Genomic DNA, 18,379 nt, shown 5'->3' on the forward strand with positions numbered 1-18,379 from the left:
AATGCCTGAGTTGGCTGTGTTGGGTGGTGACTGAAGCCAGCGCCTGGGTGAGGTCCATTCAGCCTCAGCACTGACTGAGACCAAGTCCCTGGCTTGTGCAGCTTAGAATCTAAAGGGAGGAAGGCAGGAAACAGACAGACAGACAGACGTGTAGCATTACGGCCACCTGGCATTGTCTTGAATCAAATCTCCAGGAGAGTCAAGTAGCATGATCCTGCAGGGAAAGGTTTGCTGTGGAAATCCCAAGTTTGCAGCCTTCTGGGTAAGGAAGAACAAGGATCGCCGGAGCTGGGGGTGCCACTTGGTGTAGACGCGTGTTTGTGAAAGCTTTACTGCTTAGGTGTCATTTGCATAGAGACTTGAAGCGAAGACATGGGGCTCTCCTAGGGAGAGCGCTGCAGGCAGAGGGCGGGAGCTGCCAGTGCACAGGTCCTGATGCAGGAACAGCAGAAGAGTGAGAGAGGGAGGGATTAGCAGCTGGTGAGGCTGGCAAGCTACACCTGGAGGTGAGAGCAGACTATGTGGGACTTGGCGGGTCACTGTAAGAACGCTGGGTTTACTGAGGACTAGAAAGGATGCTTTGGAGGATCCTGAGCAGGACATGCTACCACCTACCTCTTAAAACTATCACTCTGGGGGCTGGCGCTGTGGCGTAGTGGGTAAAGTAACTGCTGCAGCACCGGCATCTCATGTGGGCGCCAGTTCGAGTCCCAACTGTTCCACTTCCAATCCAGCTCTCTATCATGGCCTGGGAAAGCAGAGGAAGATGGCCCAAGTCCTTGGGCCCCTGTACCATGTGGGAGACCTGGAAGAGGCTCCTGGCTGCTGGCTTTGGATCAGCCCAGCTTTGGCCATTGCAGCCATTTGGATAGTGAACCAGTGGATGGACGACTTCTCTCTTCTTTGCCTCTGCCTCCCTGTAGCTCTGCCTTTCAAATAAATAATAATAATAATAAATCACTCTGGCTTCTGGGTTGGGAATGGTCATGGAGGGAGAAACCAGGAGGCTAGCGTGGAGCCTTGGGCCAAGATGCAAACAGGCAGAGGCGGTGAGAAGTAGTCACGTTCTTACTCTTGTCTGGAAAGTGGAGGGAGGTGATTTACCAAGACGCTGGTTGTGAGGGTGAGAGAAGAGAGGCGTGAAAGATGACCCCAGGTTCTGTGGGCTATAAGGATGGAGGCCCTCTTCCCAGGTTGAGGGAAGCTGACGTAGGAGCAAGTATAAGAGGAAGTCAGAAGTATACCATTAGATATGTTGATTTTTTAAAATTTGAAACTCAGAGCTGTGGGGGTGAGGGAGAAAGAGAGAGAAATTTTCCATCTATTGATTCACTCCCCAGAAGGCTGCAATGCCCAGGGCTGGGCCAGGCCGAAGTCAGGAGCCAGCAGCTTTTTCCAGGTCTCCCATGTGGGTAGAAGGGAGACTGCAAACAAGACAAGCACTTGGGCCATCTTCTGCTGCCTTCCCAAGCCATTAGCAGGGAGCTGGATTGGATATGGAGCAGCTGGGACTGAAACTGGCACCCATAGGAGATGCTAGCATTGCAGGTGGCGGCTTTACCTGCTACACCATGATGCTGGCCCCAGATATGTTGATATTGAATGTCCAATTGGAGATGCTGAGATCAATTAGAGCAGCTGTTGCAGCCATCTGGGGAGTGAACCAGCAGATGGAAGACGTCTCTTTGTCTCTACCTCTCTCTGTAACTCTTTCAAATAAATAAAATAAATCTTAAAAAAAAACCAACAGAATATGAGCCTGCAAAAGACACAGAGAGGATATGACTAGAGAAACAGAAACAGAATGTTGACACAGAGCTAAGGCTAGAGAGTATGAGAGAGAGAGAGAGAGATACTGGAACCAGGAACTGGGAATTGGTCATTGGCTGGAGCAACTTGGAGGTGGTTGGCGACCTTAGCAACAGGCACCCAGGGAGGTACTGACACCAGAAACGGGATGAAAGGGGTGCTGGGCACCGAGAAAAAGGAGACAGCAGAACCGGCTTTCACCAGTCAGGATGTGAAGTGGAGTTGTGCAAGGCAGTGACTACCATTCCCATTTTACAGTTAAGAAAACGTGGCCCGGGGGACTCACGGGCCACACACAGAGTAAGTGGGGAATGTGGGATTTGAAGTCAGGGTGGAGTGACTGCTGGATCCCCCGCTTGCCCCACTTGACAGATACTGTTCTGGTTCCTGTGAGCCCAAGAGGACAAAAGGAGATAGACACATGTCACAGCGTTGCGGGGGCGTCTGGAGAACAGAGGAGAAGTAAGGGCAGGAACACGAGGGACCTGGAGTAGCCAAGCTGTCCGAAGCCAGGCACCACGGTGGTTTTGCCTGGAGCTCAGCCTCTCTAGCTGGCTGCCCAGAGGGACTCTGCCAGCACACTTCCAGCAGAATGCCAATAGCTTTGCAAATGCAATGCTTTCAAACAGGCCATTTCTCCCCTAATCCTTGTCCCCAGGCTCCCCAAACAATCTGTAACAATTTGCGTGTTTACTGTTGTGCAGTCACCTAGAGTGAAAGGTGGGCTTGCAAATGCTTATTTTGTGAAGTCTTCGCTTCAGCCTAGACTCCCACTTGCTTCTACAGAGGTATCGTGCAGTGCATATGTGCCGTGGGGAAGTACAAGGAGGAATGGTTACGGTGCCTCCGCGAGACAGAACAGCTCCACCAGCCACCCTGCTTCGGGAGGGAGAGCAGCAGGGTGGGGATGCGCACGCATGCTCCATGCATTGTGAGATCGGAAGAGCACAAGGAAGACAGAACAGAAATATACCTGAAAATGTATCAAGGCATCATCAAAGAATATCCGAAGATATTAGCAGAGACCAACTCGGGAAGCTTGGATTACTGATTATTTAATTTTCCTTGTCATAGCTATCTGCGTTCCCTAGATTTTCTCTGAGCATGTGTATTACTTTCATAATCAAAGTAGCAATTGACGGCATTTTGAAACAGAAGCAGGACATGTAATATTGCTCCTTCCTGGGCTCAGAGTCTCCTAGGGGAGATAAACAGAAACAAGTAGCAGAGTATACGGCAGGCTGGGGTCTGTGCTGTCTGCTGGCCCTCCCTTCCTCTCTTTTTCCTCCTTCCCTGCCTGGCAAGCTTCCGGGACCGGGCCAGGGTCCCCACAGCTTGGCGTCACACGCGGCTTGTGTCTTCCCGGTTGCTCTTGTAACTAAGGGGTCACTCTTCCATCTCTCGCTCTCATGTGCCCGGGGCTCTGTGGTGAATCACCTCGTTGGAGTAGCAGCCAGCACGGGGAAGATGGAGTTTCAGTATATCCTGTCCACCTGGGGCTACCCCAGCAGCCCTGGTCATAGTGATGGGGATCATGCAGGAGAAGGTGCCACCCACACCCAGCCTCAGTTGGCAGCTCAGCTTCCCTACCCTCCATGAGACCAGCTTAGCCATGAACTTCCTCCACGGCCTCCAGCCACCCCTGCTCCCCCTGGACCTCACCCTCCTGGGCAGCAGTGTGCTTCGCAAGGTCAGGGTCCTGAGCAATCCCTGGGCAGGAGTCCTACCTGCCGACTGGCCCATCATGGACAAATGTAGAAGTCAGGGGTCACAGCTGGAACACAGCCATCTAAGCAGCAGAGTTTGGTGCATGAAACAGGTGCCAGGAAGCCTGCAGTCACCTTCGGTGGGCTGCAGGCTCCCATTTCAATCCCTCCCTTCCCAACCTGTGCTTTGGGTGAGGATGTGTGTAATAGATCATTGTTAAAAAAGATCACAACAGGGGCCAGTGCTGTGGCATAGTGGGTAAAGCCGCCGCCTGCAGTGCCAGCACCCCATATGGGCACTTGTTCTAGTCCCAGCTGCTCGTCTTCCGATCCAGCTCTCTGCTGTGGCCTGGGAAAGCAGTAGAAGATGGCCCAAGGCCTTGGGCCCCTGCATCCACATGGAAGTCCTGGAAGAAGCTCCTGGCTCCTGGTTTCAGATCAGCGCAGCTCCAGGAATTGAAGCCATTTGGGGAATGAACCAGCAGATGGAAGACCTCTCTCTCTCTCTGCCTCTGCCTCTCTGTAACTGACTTTCAAATAAATAAATAAATCTTTAAAAAAAAAAAATCCCAAGGGCCATTTTTGTTCTAGTTCCTAAAACATGCCACACCCTTTCCCCCCATGATCGTTGAACATTCTGTGCCCCAGTCCTCTCTCTCTATTAGAGACTCACTCCTCTTTCAACTCTCAGCTGGAATATCACCTCCTCAGGGAAGCCTTCCCTGTTCTACACCAACGGGTCCCTGCTGTGTGCCCTCATAGCACCTGTACTTCTTCATATTGCTAGACCCATAATCATATCTGAGACTTGCATTGTGACTACACTCCCTGCTTGAGTAAGCACACAGGAAGGTGAGAGGGAGAGGACAGCCGGCATCCTTTTTTATCTGCTGCCTGATCCTCAGGCCTCACCTCGTTGGCCCTAAGTGAGTGGCCGGTGGATGAATGAAGGATGCCATGGTCGGAAGATAAATGGGGATTAATAGCTGTGGGTGTGAGTGCCTCGGGGGCCTATGGAGGTGGGATAAGCAGAAGCTCACTCACTGAAGGTGGCGACCTCGTCCTCACTCCACGGGATAAGGCAACACCTGCCGCGTACGTACTCGGTGCTAGGCACTATTCTCAGTTTTACAGGTAGCCTCATGCAATGCTCACAAGAGCGCATCATGAGTTAGGCCCTCATGTGATTTCCACGCACAGATGAAGGGACAGGAGCTCTGAGAAGATAAGCACCTTGTCTGTGATCATGCGAGTAGTGAGTGTGGAGCTGGAGACAGGGTGGTAGGAAGCTGTCACACCCGGCTGGTGCATGCGGGCAGTGGGATGGCTGAGAACGCCAGGCGGCCTCCTGGGGGCACAACTCCAGGTGGCCCAGCCTTCTCCAGCCTTCAGATTTGGGCCTGTCCAAGTAGAAGACTGAGATGGCCTGGATGCTGCACACGGAGGGATGGGCTCTGCAGGGTGGGCTCGGCTGCACGCCCTGTGATGTTCTCCAGGGTCCACTTATCACATGTGCAGGTGAGAGGGGGCAGGGCTCCGAGCCACATGCCCAGAAGGCAGCCTGCTGCCCCCACCCAACCTGGCAAGGCAGGACAGGGGTGAGGTCAGGCCCCTCCTGGTCCAGGTTGGAGGTGGAGGACAGGGTGGACCCTAGCTGGGGAGGCTTCTCCTGGGACAGTGTGAGCTGCAGGCTGCCTGCTGGGGTGATCACAGACACTCAACAAAGTCCCCTGGGGCACAGGATCCTCACTTGCAGCTTTGGGACAGGATTCCAGAGGCACAGAGCTCTGGTGGCAGTGTGTCTGGGGCAGAGATGGGGTTGTAGATGGTGCTGCGAAGGACTGGGGCTCAGGAGGGCAGAGCAAGGGTAGGTTCATGCCCCGGCATCCTCACCCTTCCCTCTTCCACTCCGTGTCTCTAGGGCTCACATGCTCGTGAAAGGAGAGACACAATTCAGGCCAGGCCAGCTCTGTGGCTCCAGTCCCTGCTGTCCACAGCACCCATCCCTGCCTTCTCCCAGCCCTGCCCCACCGCCTCTTCCAGGTAGAGAGACAGTCAGGACAGCTGGGACACCTCACCCAGCTGGAGGGCACAGGCCTGTGGCGTGGGGTCATGCCTGCCCTTGACCTGGGAGACTCAGCTGCTCAAATCGGAACCTCAGGTGGGCCTGAAACCTAGCGTTTACTGATCGCACATCTGTGTGCACATTCACCAGGACCCTCAGCCCCAGCCTCCTGCCTGGCCCCTTGGCTCCTGCCTCCCAGCCCCTGCGCAGCCCAGACCTCCCACTGCAGTATTCACCATCATCAGCCAAGAGACCGTGGGCATGCAGCCCCCTAGGTGCCTCTGACGGGTGGTCAGGTGAGGCCCAGCACCTGGTGGACCTGATGAGATGCTACAGGGGCCAGGACCCCAAGAAGAGGCCCTGCTTCCCAGAGCCCACCCAGCCTCCCTGCCTGGGGCCCAGGGAGCTAGTAGGACCAGGGAGGGAGCTCATTGGGTCCAAGGCCACTCTGGAGAGCCCTGCAGGGACAGCCGCTGGCACCAGGGCCAGAGCAACTTTTGGAGGCATCAGCTGCCTGGCGGGGCTGCGAGGATGCCTTGGGAGCCAGGGCGGCTGAGGCCAGGGTCTGGTCTGTGTGTTAATGTGTGCACCTGCGGGAGGTAGGCTACAAAACCCTCCATGCAGAAACTGCAGCATCTGAGCCTGGCTCCAGCTACCCTGGGTTCTTTCTGTGCTGCGGTGTCTTCATTTGTAAAATGTCCCCAGACAACGAGCTCACGCGCCTGGGAAACGGGGTGAGGTTAGCTAGTCCTTTGGGGACCGAGAAAAAATGCATGCGTGTGTGTGAGTGTGTCGCAGAGATCGCTCAGCCCCACCCCCTCATCCTGTGCAATCGATCACGCCAAGGAGCCTTGGTCTTCCCTCCCTCTCCTGCATGTGTGTGAACATATGTGAGCCCAGGAATGACGCCTAAAGCAGGGAAGGGGCCCCTGGCCAGCCCGCTGCCTACCCTCCCCTCTCTCCCCCTTCACACCGGGCTTCCTTGAGCCTGCTGTGTGGACTGCGTGGTCACAGGTCACGTCCTTTATAAGGCCGCCCGGCTGAGTGGCAAGTGGAGGCTGAAACAGCCCCTGCTGTGCTCCCCAAGCCAGGGAGCGCACCTCAGGGCTGCCTCCTTGCAGGGGTACCCTCTCCTAATGGGCACAGGCGTGACCTGAGGGCTAGCAGCGACAGGGCCCGAGCCCCTGGGAAAGACGCACATGTGGGCTCCCACAGAGGGAGCACTCGGCTCTCCCAAGCTGTCAGTGTGAGGGGTCCGATGAGTTAATAGGCACTCAGTGGAAATTGGGGTGTATTTCCTTAGGAATCTCCAAATTTACCCTGATAATAGCTTGGGTGTGGCGATTCCATCTCCCAAGCTCACAGTTTATGGCAAAAACAAGTTACCTCTCCCAGCCTTCTAGGTGGCTTTTTTTGTTTTATCAGGAGCAAGCCAGAGAGGATAAAGGATTGCAAATCAGGTCTTTTGATGGGTTCTGTCCCTGCCTTGCAACGGGACATCAATCTGATGGTCACTTTTTTCTCTTTTTAAAAATTGTGCTTAAAAACCCCTCTACCACCAGCCACTTCCGGTTTTTTCCCTCCCTTTATTGTAGCAGGTATACAGATTAAATTGATAAGGTTTGTGAGCTGGAAGACCACACCTTCACCATGCCCCCTGTGTGACCTCACCTGTGTGCCCACCGCCAATCAGGTTAATTAACCACGCCCCTTTGGAAATGGATTAAGGGCCTGGGACAGGGTGGGCCCGGCCCTTTTTGATCTTTTTGCCTTTTTCTCCATGTAGATCCTTGCTGTCCCTGCACCTTCGGGCCACCCACCCATGCCTCCTGGCCTGCGTGCTCCTCCAGGTAGCTGCACCGGCTGCTCGGGATGAGTCCAGACTTCCCCTCCTTCTTAGGTAGGGCCCTCACTCCCCGACACACTTCTCTCACTGAATAAAAAGCTCAAAAATTATCATGCTGCCTCGTTCATTTGTGCCAGTATTCATAGTTCTCTGAATATTAGGCAAGAACCTACAAAGCTTATTAATATTCCGAATTTTTTAATAAGCACCCAGTAACATTAATGGCACCCTGTACTCTGATAATACCTTGGAGGCCCCCTCCGTGCCTCTTGGGCTTGGAGGTCTTTGACTCTAATAAATCTTGCTTTTAAATTTATCTGCCTTGGAAGTTCTTCCTCCACGTGAGACGAAGAACCAAGGTGATAATATTTTCACTTCACCCAGAACATCAGCACCACCCCTCGCTCTCCTGTCCCTAAACTGCCTTGGCAACCAGCCAAGCGTGGGGGTGCCATATTCACCCTGCCGTCTGCACAGCTCACCAGGGAGGCGAGGCCCTGGGTCACCTCCCCTCGTTGAGGTTTTCCTGTAGACACAGCAGGAGGCGCAATGGCACAGAGGAGGATCTCCCGGGACTGGGTGGGATGGCAGGGGAGCACAGGGCTAGCACAGATCACAACCCGCCCTGTTTCTACTTCCAGAGCCAGCCAGAAGCCAATGGACAGTGGTGAGACGTAAATGCCACGTTGTTGGGGGGACCGGGGAATCCACAGCAAAGAAGATGGAATCAATGGTACCCTCCTCTACCCTCCCCAGCCCCTCCCTCTTCCAGCCCCTCCAAGCGAGTCCTTGGTAGGGGGGACCTGCTTCTGCGTCCCCTCTGGTCTTTGCGTGAGAGAGGACTGAAAGGTAGGGCACTGGATCTCAAGGCTGGCCCTGGCTGCTTGTTGGAAAAACTCAGGAAATTAAAAACAAAACAGCGGTGTGTTCTGCGCCCCCTCCCCCAGGCTAATTAACTCAGAATCTGCATCGTGGGCCCATGCGTGGAGCAGGAGACGTAGGGCCTTCCACCCTCAGGGAAAGCGTAAGATCACAGAGCTCCAGCCACAAATTCATTTCCCAGCCTGAGTTGTTTCCTTATCTGGCCCCAGGCGCTCCTCTGCAGTTCTCCCCTACATAATCTGTCCTCACAGGGCAGAGAGAGCTGGGCATCCGTCACCCCCCTCCGCCGAACTGGGCAAGGAAGACCAAAGCGGCTAGGAACTGGCTGATGCCAGGAGCCAGGACCTCTCTCACGCCTCCTGAGCCCGCGGCTCTTCCCGCCCCAGCAGTGCGAGACAGCTGCACGCACGGTACTCCAAGACCGCTCAGGCTGCACTCTTGTGTGTAGCAGCAACGAGTGGGCAGAGATCTGTGATGCAGGAAACGTATTATCCTTGCCCTCTAGTCTGGGTAGTTCCTGCAGGAGGATGGCCATGATGACCTCTAGATAGGTCACAGGTCCTTTTCTCTGACCTCTGTCTTCCCAGCAGACTGCGGGGATTACCGGAAACAGGTCCTACAGCTCGCAGACAGCGAGCGCTCGGTCTTAAGCAGTGAGGAGCTGAGCATCTACTGGAACCAGGTCTGTCCCCTCCACTCCCCGCTGGCCCAGGGAGTCCGCTATGGAGTCAGTGGGGGCTGCGCCACACAGAGCCACAAGCCTCCAGCTACATGCCCCACCCCCATCCCCCATCGCCACATAGTCCCAGCAGCCTGTGCGCTCCATCTGCTTCCTAGGGAGGAGGAGAGCCTCACCCCACTGCACTTCGAGGCCCAGGATGGGGACGACCATACCTCCTGCCTCTCATGGAACACGAGGACCGGACCCTATGGCACCTGACTACATGCAACTTGGGGAACGTGGCACAGCTTCTGGTTTCCCGACCAGCAGACCCCCAGCTTGTGTGTGAGATGGAGGGCAAGACGTGGCTGCCTGCTTCACTCATGTCAGCCTTGTCAAGCTGCAGGCTGGCCGGGGGGAGCTGAGCCGAATGTTCCGCAGAGACACCTGAGGAGGCCATGCACCTGGCGGTGGTGTGCGGCGAGGGCCATCCCACACCTGCTAAAAAGTGGGGTGACCTGCTCCTCTGGACCCACTGCACTCTGCAGCTGCTGGGGCAAGTACCTTATGTGCAAGATGCGTCGCAGGTGTGAGGCCAGCCGCAAGCTGCCCATCCAGAAGGACTTGATGTCCCGTTATCTAACAGCCTACAAGGGCCCCCTGGAGGTCGTGCACCTGCTAGCTAAGAGCCACATAGACTTGGGTCCTCTTGGAAGCTGAACTGGACACTGCTGCACCTGGCTACCTGCCCCGGGAAGGAAGAGGTGGCACTGCACTGCTGTAGTGTGGAGCCGATGCCAGTGCTGCTGAGGAGGCCGGCTGCACACCACTCCACCCGCCCGTCCTGGGGGAGGGGGCACCTTCCTGAGTGCCTTCAACCTCCTGGAGCACTGTGTAGGCGTCTGGGCCTGCAACAAGGTGGGCTGGACCCCTGCCCACCTGGTTGCCTTCAAGGGGACCACAGCCAACCTCCAAGTGCTGGCCATACACAGTGGAGGAGGCAGAGTGCCCTTGCAGCTCGCCCTCCAGAATCAAAAGCACGGTGGCCTTCTCCCTGGAGGTCTGGACAACCTGGGGTGTCCTGTCTGGGAGGGGAGGGGTTGATGGAAGGGAAGCTGGCCCTTCCCCTCTGCTCTCACCTTCACCCTAGGCCTTGAGGGCGAACGGGACCTGGCCTTCTGGGTGATGGAAGGTGGGAGAGGAACCATGGAGGCTGGAGCTGGGGACGCTGCTTTCACATCGTCAGACACTTCTTGCATGGACCTCATCTCCAGCGTGAACTCCATTTCCTCCCCAAGGCTCCTGCCACCTTTCGCCTAAGTTCACAGGGTTTCTTGAATCCTAGGATGCCTCCCACCAAGACCAAGGGAGGCACAGAGGCATGGGAAGTGTCTTCCTCCCAGCTCAGGCCCCATGCCTCAGGCTGGAGCAAGGGAGCCAGAGGCAGGTGCTCTGTTCCAGGGGCCTCAGGGCTGTCACACTTGCTCACTGCCGAAGCCCTGGTCAGCCACTGCTGCCACCGTGACCACCCTCCCCTTCCCAGGGACCCAATGCCTGCTCTCCCACATGGTTTTCTTGTAAGTGAGAGCAGAGTGTGGCCCCTGCTGTGGATTTATGATCTCAAATGGGACACGAGGTTCCTGGCCCCCAGTCCTGCCCTTCCCTGAGTGCAGTTGTGCTCCCAGGCTTCAGCCTGGAGTCAGTGCAGCTGTGGATCATCCCTCTGCATACAGGTTGATCTGTGCACTATTTGTGTGTGTGCATGCGCACACGTGTGGAAGCTGTCTGGCGTGCTGTATTGCATGTGTGTGAGTTCACACGGGGTGGGGGACAGCAGAGGGAGCTGCAAGGGCGGTGTTCAGGCCTGGGATGTCACAGGGCAGGCTCGCTTCTCTTCAGCCGTGGCTGGAGAACTGTCCCTGCACCACACCTCGCCTGGCCTGGGGTTGTGGGCAGGTTGGGGCAGGGCTGGGGCTGCCCACACTAACCTTGTGTGTCCGAGGCTGTGGCTTAGTGGCTGGTGGGCACCAGCTGTGAGAAGGGTGAAAGCAGGACAGATGTCCTGGGGTGCTGGCCTGCCCCCCTCTGCCTGTCCAGGCTGTCGGACCACACGGTGAAAGCAGCCCCTCCAACCCAAGGATGGTCAGCGAAGGCTCATCTGCCCCCACTCCTGGCCAGCTCATCTAGAGTCAGCTGGCAGGCCCACCTTCGTGTGGCTCTCCTGGGCCAGGCTGAGCAGGGGCCCGTCAGCAGCCCGGCATTGGCACAGGGTGAGAGGCGTGGCAGGTGTTCAGTGCGTGAGTCCTTTTTCGCAGACCAGCAGCATTGCGTCCCCTGTCCTTGTGGCCTCTGGACCATGGCTCCAGCCTGTAGGGCCCTGAGCACTTCACCCCACCCTGCCACAGCCTGCAGCTGCCAAGGGAAGCCAGGAGTGCGTCGGCGAGCAGCACCGGCTGGGTTGTGTCCTAGGACAGCAGTTCCAAGGTGAGCTGCACATTAGACTCTCCCAGGTTGGGGGCTTTTTACAAGCACCAGTATGGGCCAGCTCCCCACCAATCACACCGGAATCTCCAGCATGGGATCCTACTCTGTCATTAACGTTAACGCAGGTGCTTCTGAAGCGCAGTCTGGGCTGAGAACCGCCACCAGGGGGCGCGCCTTGGTTTCTCTGTGCAACTTGCCTAGCGCAGTCAGGGAGACAGACCCCGGCCAGCACTGTGGCGGTGGGGGGTTCTTTACCTTGCCAGGTTGGACGGGTGGGAAAGCCTGAAGACTAGAAGCTGCAGGCCCTCGGCGATGGTTCCACTCCCACTCCCTCCTAAGGCGCTTGGCCCGGTCTCTGTTCTTCCTGAGACAGCCTGGGGCGGGACTTGCAGTTACAAATGCCCCCCTGAGAGTTCTTTCCCTGAGCAGGCGCCAGCAGGAGGGGCAGGGGGCAGTTTGCTACTCCCTGACCCTGAAGTCTGAGTCTAGGGCCTAGGGTTCTGTGTGAGCCGCGGACAGGGGAGTTGGGACTGCTTACTTCCAGCCAGCGGGAGAGTGGTCAGCCCCGTGTGCTCTCCGTTTGGGAAGCGCCTGAGGTCTTGAAGAAACGGGTTAGAAAGGCAGTTGATCCTTTGGCACCCACTATCCGGGGAATGGAGAGATCCTTTGGGGACGTGGACACCAAAGTCCCTGGGAGCCATCTCTGCTCAGACCCCTGCTCCCCTCTTCCAAGAGAGAACAGAAGCTGTGCTCTCAGGTTCCAGGGCAGCTTCTGCTAGTACCGCCTCTCCCTTCCCAAGCCACCCTCGCCAGACACAGACACACACACACACACACACATTAGCCACCTCAAGCCCCATTTTAACATGCTGCCTCCTGGGGCTCTCCTCGGGATGTTTAAAATTGGCTTCTGGGCCGGCGCCGCGGTTCAGTAGGCTAATTCTCCGCCTTGCGGCGCCGGCACACCGGGTTCTAGTCCCGGTTGGGGCGCCGGTTCTGTCCTGGTTGCCCCTCTTCCAGGCCAGCTCTCTGCTATGGCCCGGGAGTGCAGTAGAGGATGGCCCAAGTCCTTGGTCCCTGCACCCACATGGGAGACCAGGAGAAGCACCTGGCTCCTGCCTTCGGATCAGTGTGGTGCACCAGCCGCAGCACACCAGCCACAGCGGCCATTGGAGGGTGAACCAACGGAAAAGGAAGACCTTTCTCTCTGTCTCTCTCTCTCTCACTGTCCACTCTGCCTGTCAAAAAAATAAAATAAAATAAAATAAAATTGGCTTCTAACGAGGCTCTGGATGTTCCCAAGGAGTGGTCTCCAGTTGAATTGTGAGCCCCATTTAGGGTAGCTGGGCTGCAGGGAGGCTAGAGACCCCCAATTTCTTACTGGGCATCTTCACTTGGAGGCCCTATGGAGTGCTTACACCCCTGGCGTCCCAAAGTGGGGTGGGGTGGGCACTTGGCACAGAGGATCCAGCTCGCCTGCCTCTGCCAGGAAGCCTTCCAGGGTGTTCGGTGCCAGCACCCTGGGCAGTGAAGCTTCGAGGGCTGCCACCTGCCCTGCCTTCCTGGCTCCATGCCCACCACGTCCCCACATCCTACTCACTTCCGCATTCCACCCAGTCCTCTCGGTGCCTGGAAGGTGCTCCATCCGTACCTGCCGAGTCAGAGTCTAGGAGGCAGGGTTTTACTGTCACATAATGTAAGCAACAAGGATAAGGGGCCAGGCTGGGAGGAGGCGGGGAGGGGCTCTGGGAGGCTGGGTTGAGGGAGCCAGGCAGGCAGGCCTAGGTGCCACCCACTCGTTGGCGGACCTCTGGTGCAGCTGGCTCGCTGAGCCTTGTCTGCGTCGTGTGGCAGAGATCATCTTATCTCACTGTGTGCTGGCATCATTCAGTCTGGTGCCATGCTGGTCGGAGGGCAAGGCAGCACCCAGCCCATACATTTCTTGCAGGTTTTCTGAGTCCTGAGGAAGTTTCCTCTTGGACGAGGGCCCAGACTATGCAGGCTTTTGGCGAGGATGGTCTTGGGAGCGGCTGCCTCTTTTCTTTTGCATTCGGGGAAGGCAGGAGACTGCACTTCTATGCCCTGGTGTGGGCTGTGACACTGAGATGGGTGCCAGGCAAGCTGCAGGGGACACAGTGGGGGTGATGCACAGACTCTGCTGGTACCTGGAGCCCTAAGAGCCAAGTGCAGGTTCAGCGCAAGCAAAGCAAACAGGCCATGTTTGCACCGACGGGAGCAGGAGGGTGTGAGGCCAATGAGCTCCTTTAGGCTCTGCTCAGCCTTCAGGTGGACAAAGGGCTGTGCACACACATCGGGGAGGGTGGGCAGGTGAAGTCAGCAACTTGGAGAGAAGAGGAGGAGAGGAGGCCGGGGGGACCTGAAGCTTGGTGGGAGGAAGGGGCTGGGTTCCCAACTGTGTCTCAGCTTTTCCCACTCCAGACTCCAGATCAGAGCACTGTGCAGGGGACACTAGATGACGGACGTGCCTCCTGCAGGCAGTCTTGCGCTCTCTATGCTTTCCCCAGCCCTGGAGGCAACAGTGAGCCTGGCCACCAAATGCCTCTCTTTTCCCATCTGTGAACTCCCAGCAGCGACAGGACAGGATGCTCAGAGCTGGACTAAGCCAGGAAAACACAGAAGGCACGGACAGCCCTTCCCTAGGCCCTGCCCACCCCAACGGTGCCACCTGCCTCCCCTCCCCTGGCCACCATCCTTCCCTTCACCCACGACCCTGAGGTGCCGGGGGGGCTGGCCCCCTCGCTCTGGCCTCAGCACATCCCCCGTCTCAGAGGTCAGGTGTTGACTATGGGAAAGCCCACACCAAGTGTAGCAAGTGGACAGCAATGCTGTGGACTTTCCAACCAATGGCCCCCCCGGCCAGGACTCTATCCAGCAACTCTCACCGCGTCCCTGCTCTTAGGACACCACGAGCCCCTGCTGTGGTGCGGCCTTGTATTTGCCAAGTACAGGAGTTGGAAGCAGGAGGAAAGGAAAAAGTATTTTTTTTTTTGACAGGCGGAGTGGACAGTGAGAGAGAGAGAGAGAGAGAAAGGTCTTCCTTTGCCGTTGGTTCACCCTCCAATGGCCGCCACGGCTGGCGCGCTGCGGCCGGCACACCGCGCTGATCCGAAGGCAGGAGCCAGGTGCTTTCTCCTGGTCTCCCATGGGGTGCAGGGCCCAAGCACTTGGGCCATCCTCTACTGCACTCCTGGGCCATAGCAGAGAGCTGGCCTGGAAGAGGGGCAACCGGGACAGAATCTGGCGCCCCAACCGGGACTAGAACCCGGTGTGCCGGCGCCGCAAGGTGGAGGATTAGCCTAGTGAGCCACGGTGCCATCTGGAAAAAGTACTCTTACCAAACACCCCCTTCTGCCGCCCCTCAGCCCTCCAGCATGGGTCTCCAGACTCCAAAGATGACCTGCCCCTGCCCCCCAGCTTCCGCTTCACACAAGCTGGGTGTGGCACAGCCAGCGACACCTGTTGCCAGGAGAGCACCCTCAGATTCCTGAAGCTCCACTCGCTGCATCCCGACCCCACTCCCCTGCACTCCTGTGCTGGGGCAGCAACCATCGCTCGCCTGCATGCCTACAGCGCGACAGTCAAGGTCTGGTCCCTGACAGCTTTTCCTTCTCTCTTCTTTTCAAAAACAATCTTCAGACCACACCAGCCTCCTCCAACTGAGCTCTGGGCTGGTTAAGAGCTGCGCCGGACTGAGTGCTACAAGACGTGGAGTCACGGCTGGCCCGGCCCCAGACAGAGCACACTCCCTGTAGGAAAGGTTCTCTCAGAAGTGGAGATGACAGAAATGGTTCTCCCCGCCGCCTCCCTGGTGGGAGCAGAACAGGAATTCATTGAAGGCCCCTGCAGAGGTGGGTGTTTAAGTCACAGCCGGAGCCTGGGTCCTGGGCTGGGGGAGGCAGAGGGTGGGGGTGGGGGCGGGGCACAGGGAGGTGAAGGCAGCTGTGCAGTCCCCAGGACAGGGATGGTTTGACAAAGGGTCCTAGACCAGTGGGGTCCCGGAAGTGCGAGGCAGGCCCGTCTGCCAGGCTGCTTCTAGCTGGCAGGTGGCTCCTGTTGTGAGACTGCCGGGAGGCAGGATCTGCAGCTGATTCTTCCAGCTTCTCCTGCCCCGGCCTCGCAGGAAGTTCTCCACGTTGTCAGTGCCCTTGCCGCCTCCTCACCGGCTTGCTCAAGGCTAAGGCACCCCACATCACCCAGGAAGAGTGCCTGGAGCTGAGCAGAGCAAGCCTGTGCCTTGCAGTCCTCGCCCAGGCCCTGGCCATGGTCCCCACGCCTAGCCGGGGCCCTGGAGGGGAGAAGCAGAGCGCTGGCATGACTGTGCCATTATTGGCTCTTTGCCTGTCATCCCATCATACTGCGAACCCACGAAGGAAGGCATCAGGACCACCACCTGCCCCGGCACTTTGCCCGGGGCCTGGAATGCAACTGTCGCTCCATCAGCACACACTCAGCGACACATGGAGGAAGTGAGGCCATTTCTCAGCCTGTGAGGAAGGGCCTGCAGCCCGGAGGACGGGCAGTCGCAGCTGGGCCAGCTCCTCAGTCCCATCTGAGAGGACAAATGCACCCAGGAGCCAGCCCCAGGCAGGGTGGGAGAGCTGCCGACGCCCCCCACTGCAAGGCACCAGAGCAGCTTCGGGGGAAAGGGTGCTGTGCAGAGACACGGCAGACACGAACCCAGGGAAAGGCAGCCAGGGGTGAACGTGCAGTGGGTGTCCCCTCCACCCTCGCCCACAGAGAGCCAGAGCCTGGGCCACCGCCTTCCACCCCCCGTGTTCCCAGATCCCCCTCCTCCCATTCCTTTGCCCCTGAAGTGCTGAAGGGGGAGGGGGTGGAGCCCAGTCCTCCCCCTGCCCACTGAGCTGTCAATCTGCTGTCTGGCAGAAAGACTTGAAGCCCGCGTGACAACTGTGGGCAACTTTCCTGGGCCCCGCCTCCCGCCCCTGCCCTGCCCTCTTCCCCTCGCTCGCTCGCTGTCAGGGCTCTCCTCACTCTGCTCCCTCCATCTCTCCCTCTCCAGGCCTCCCTGTGTCATCTCTTCCAAGTCGCACAGCTGATAAACTCCTGCCCTGATAAGATTCTTAACCATGAGATGAGCTTATAAGCTCCAGTCCAGGGCAAGCTCTTGAACAGACTGGAGCATGGTGTGTGTGTGTCTTGAACATACTGGAACATATTGTGTATGTGTGTCCGCATGCGCGCGTGTGCAAGCTCTCAGACTGGAGCATGGTGGGTGTGTGTGTATGTGTATGTGTATAGCTTATAGGTTGGGCACCACCAACTGAGAGGGCCTTGGGAGTTCGAGCCCCCTTAGGGGTCTGAGGCCTCTGCCAGAGGTGGTCACTGGGTTACCGCCCCTCCCCCTGGCCCGAGCTAAATGAGGGGCCTGTTTTGCCCACCTTCTGAAATCAGGGTGCTTCTGGGGACAGGAACCTCTCCTCGAGCTCTGAGCTATACTCAGGTTCAGGGGGAAGATCAAAGTCCATAATTAAATGTTCAGGGCAAGTTAAGTGCTCCAAACTCCAGTGCTAAAAATACTGTATTTAGCATGCAAATTATGCCCTGACAGCTCTCCGCAGCCTGAGCCCGTGGGAGCCGCCACCTTGTTTGTCACCACTGCTGTTCTCAAGGTGGCAGGAGCGGCGCTGCTTCGCCAGGTGGACGACTGATGTTTCATCTTTACAAAGCCCAAGTCTTGCTGTCCGAGCACTTCCACGCTAGAGCCCCAGGAGGCTTGGGAGCTGCTGAGTGGCCAGGAGGCCAAGAGCAGAAAGAGCTGCCCAGGCCACAGCGCTCAGCCTCACCTGCTTCTCCCAGCTGGCCCCGCAGCAAGGGGATCTGACGGCAGACAGAAGACGCGGCAGGGACCAAGCCGGCACAGGAAAGCGGCACTTGCAGGGCTACTTTTTCCGCCTCTGCCTGGTGGGGCAGAGAGGCAAAGGACTGGCCCTTCAGAGGCACTGGGGCCTGGAGACGCAGGGACACCTGCCGCACACAGGAACCTGGCCACGCCTGAACGCTGAGGATGCAGCAGCACGGCCCCCTGCACCCACGTCAAGAGCAACTCTGGTCCAAGTTTTATTCGTTTGGTGTATGTGTAGTGATGTTACAGAGTCTGGGGCCCGGGGCTCCCCCCAAGCTGCAGCCTCCCCTCCTCCTCCCTCAGGGCAGGGCCAGGCCAGGCCAAATGTGTTCAGCAGCCTCTTAGCCGTGGGCTCCTCTAAGGCAGAGGCAGTGGGGAGAGAAGAGGCCAGGAGGAACCGGAAGGGCCAGAGGAGGAGAGTAGTTTTGCATCAGCGTGTGGCAGGAGCCCCACAAACCTCAGACGCTGCCAGCCCAGGCCCTCACGTGGGTCCCAGGTCCAAGTCCCAGCCTGCCCCAAGTTGGCCTGCATTTGCTATGGGAGGGGGGGCTTCCGAGGGCCGTCAGCGGGTAGCAGAGAGCATCAATAGAGCTCCTCTCCCCACAGATCCTTGTGGGGCCCCTTGAGGTGAGGGCAGGGACTTGATTTCAGCCTGGGCTTCCCTGGGGTTCCTGCTGCCTGGAGCCTTGGCAAGAGCTCTTGCTTCCCCAGAGTGCGCCTTGTGGGGCGTGAGCTGTCCATGTCTCCCCACCACCTGCTCCTGCACAGACCAGGCCGGGCCCCATGACACAGAGCACTCAGCCCTGCAGCCCTGACTCTAGTCCCGGCGACCCCGGAGTCCCAGAGAAGGCCAAGGAAGATGGCTGCATCTTTGGTGCTGAGGAAACAGGGGACCCGTGGTAGGAGGATGCTGAGAGCTGCCCCTGTGCCAGGGGCCCAGCCCTGAGGCTGGGACCCTGCCCGGCTCCCTCGCCCTACCTGGCAGGGTGGAGGCCATGTGGGCAGGGAGGGGCACGGAGCCAAGCACTAACACTGCAGGGCC

General features: G+C 57.8%; 1 protein-coding gene across 1 annotated transcript; it reads left to right on the plus strand.

Moving 5' to 3' along the window:
* The first annotated feature begins 208 nt into the window (after positions 1 to 208).
* ANKK1 (ankyrin repeat and kinase domain containing 1) lies at positions 209 to 16,379 on the plus strand. Its single transcript, XM_062197607.1, is given in 16 exon segments — positions 209 to 262; positions 3,193 to 3,323; positions 3,325 to 3,499; positions 5,559 to 5,676; positions 5,877 to 5,989; positions 7,367 to 7,430; positions 8,899 to 9,035; positions 9,146 to 9,332; positions 9,335 to 9,384; positions 9,387 to 9,681; positions 9,684 to 9,734; positions 9,737 to 9,813; positions 9,816 to 9,944; positions 11,375 to 11,453; positions 14,837 to 15,057; positions 16,359 to 16,379. Coding segments are annotated over 16 exon segments (1,902 nt in total).
* The last annotated feature ends 2,000 nt before the right edge of the window (positions 16,380 to 18,379 follow it).

Source organism: Lepus europaeus, chromosome 7, assembly GCF_033115175.1.
Source record: "Lepus europaeus isolate LE1 chromosome 7, mLepTim1.pri, whole genome shotgun sequence".
NCBI classification, from domain to species: Eukaryota; Metazoa; Chordata; class Mammalia; order Lagomorpha; family Leporidae; genus Lepus; species Lepus europaeus.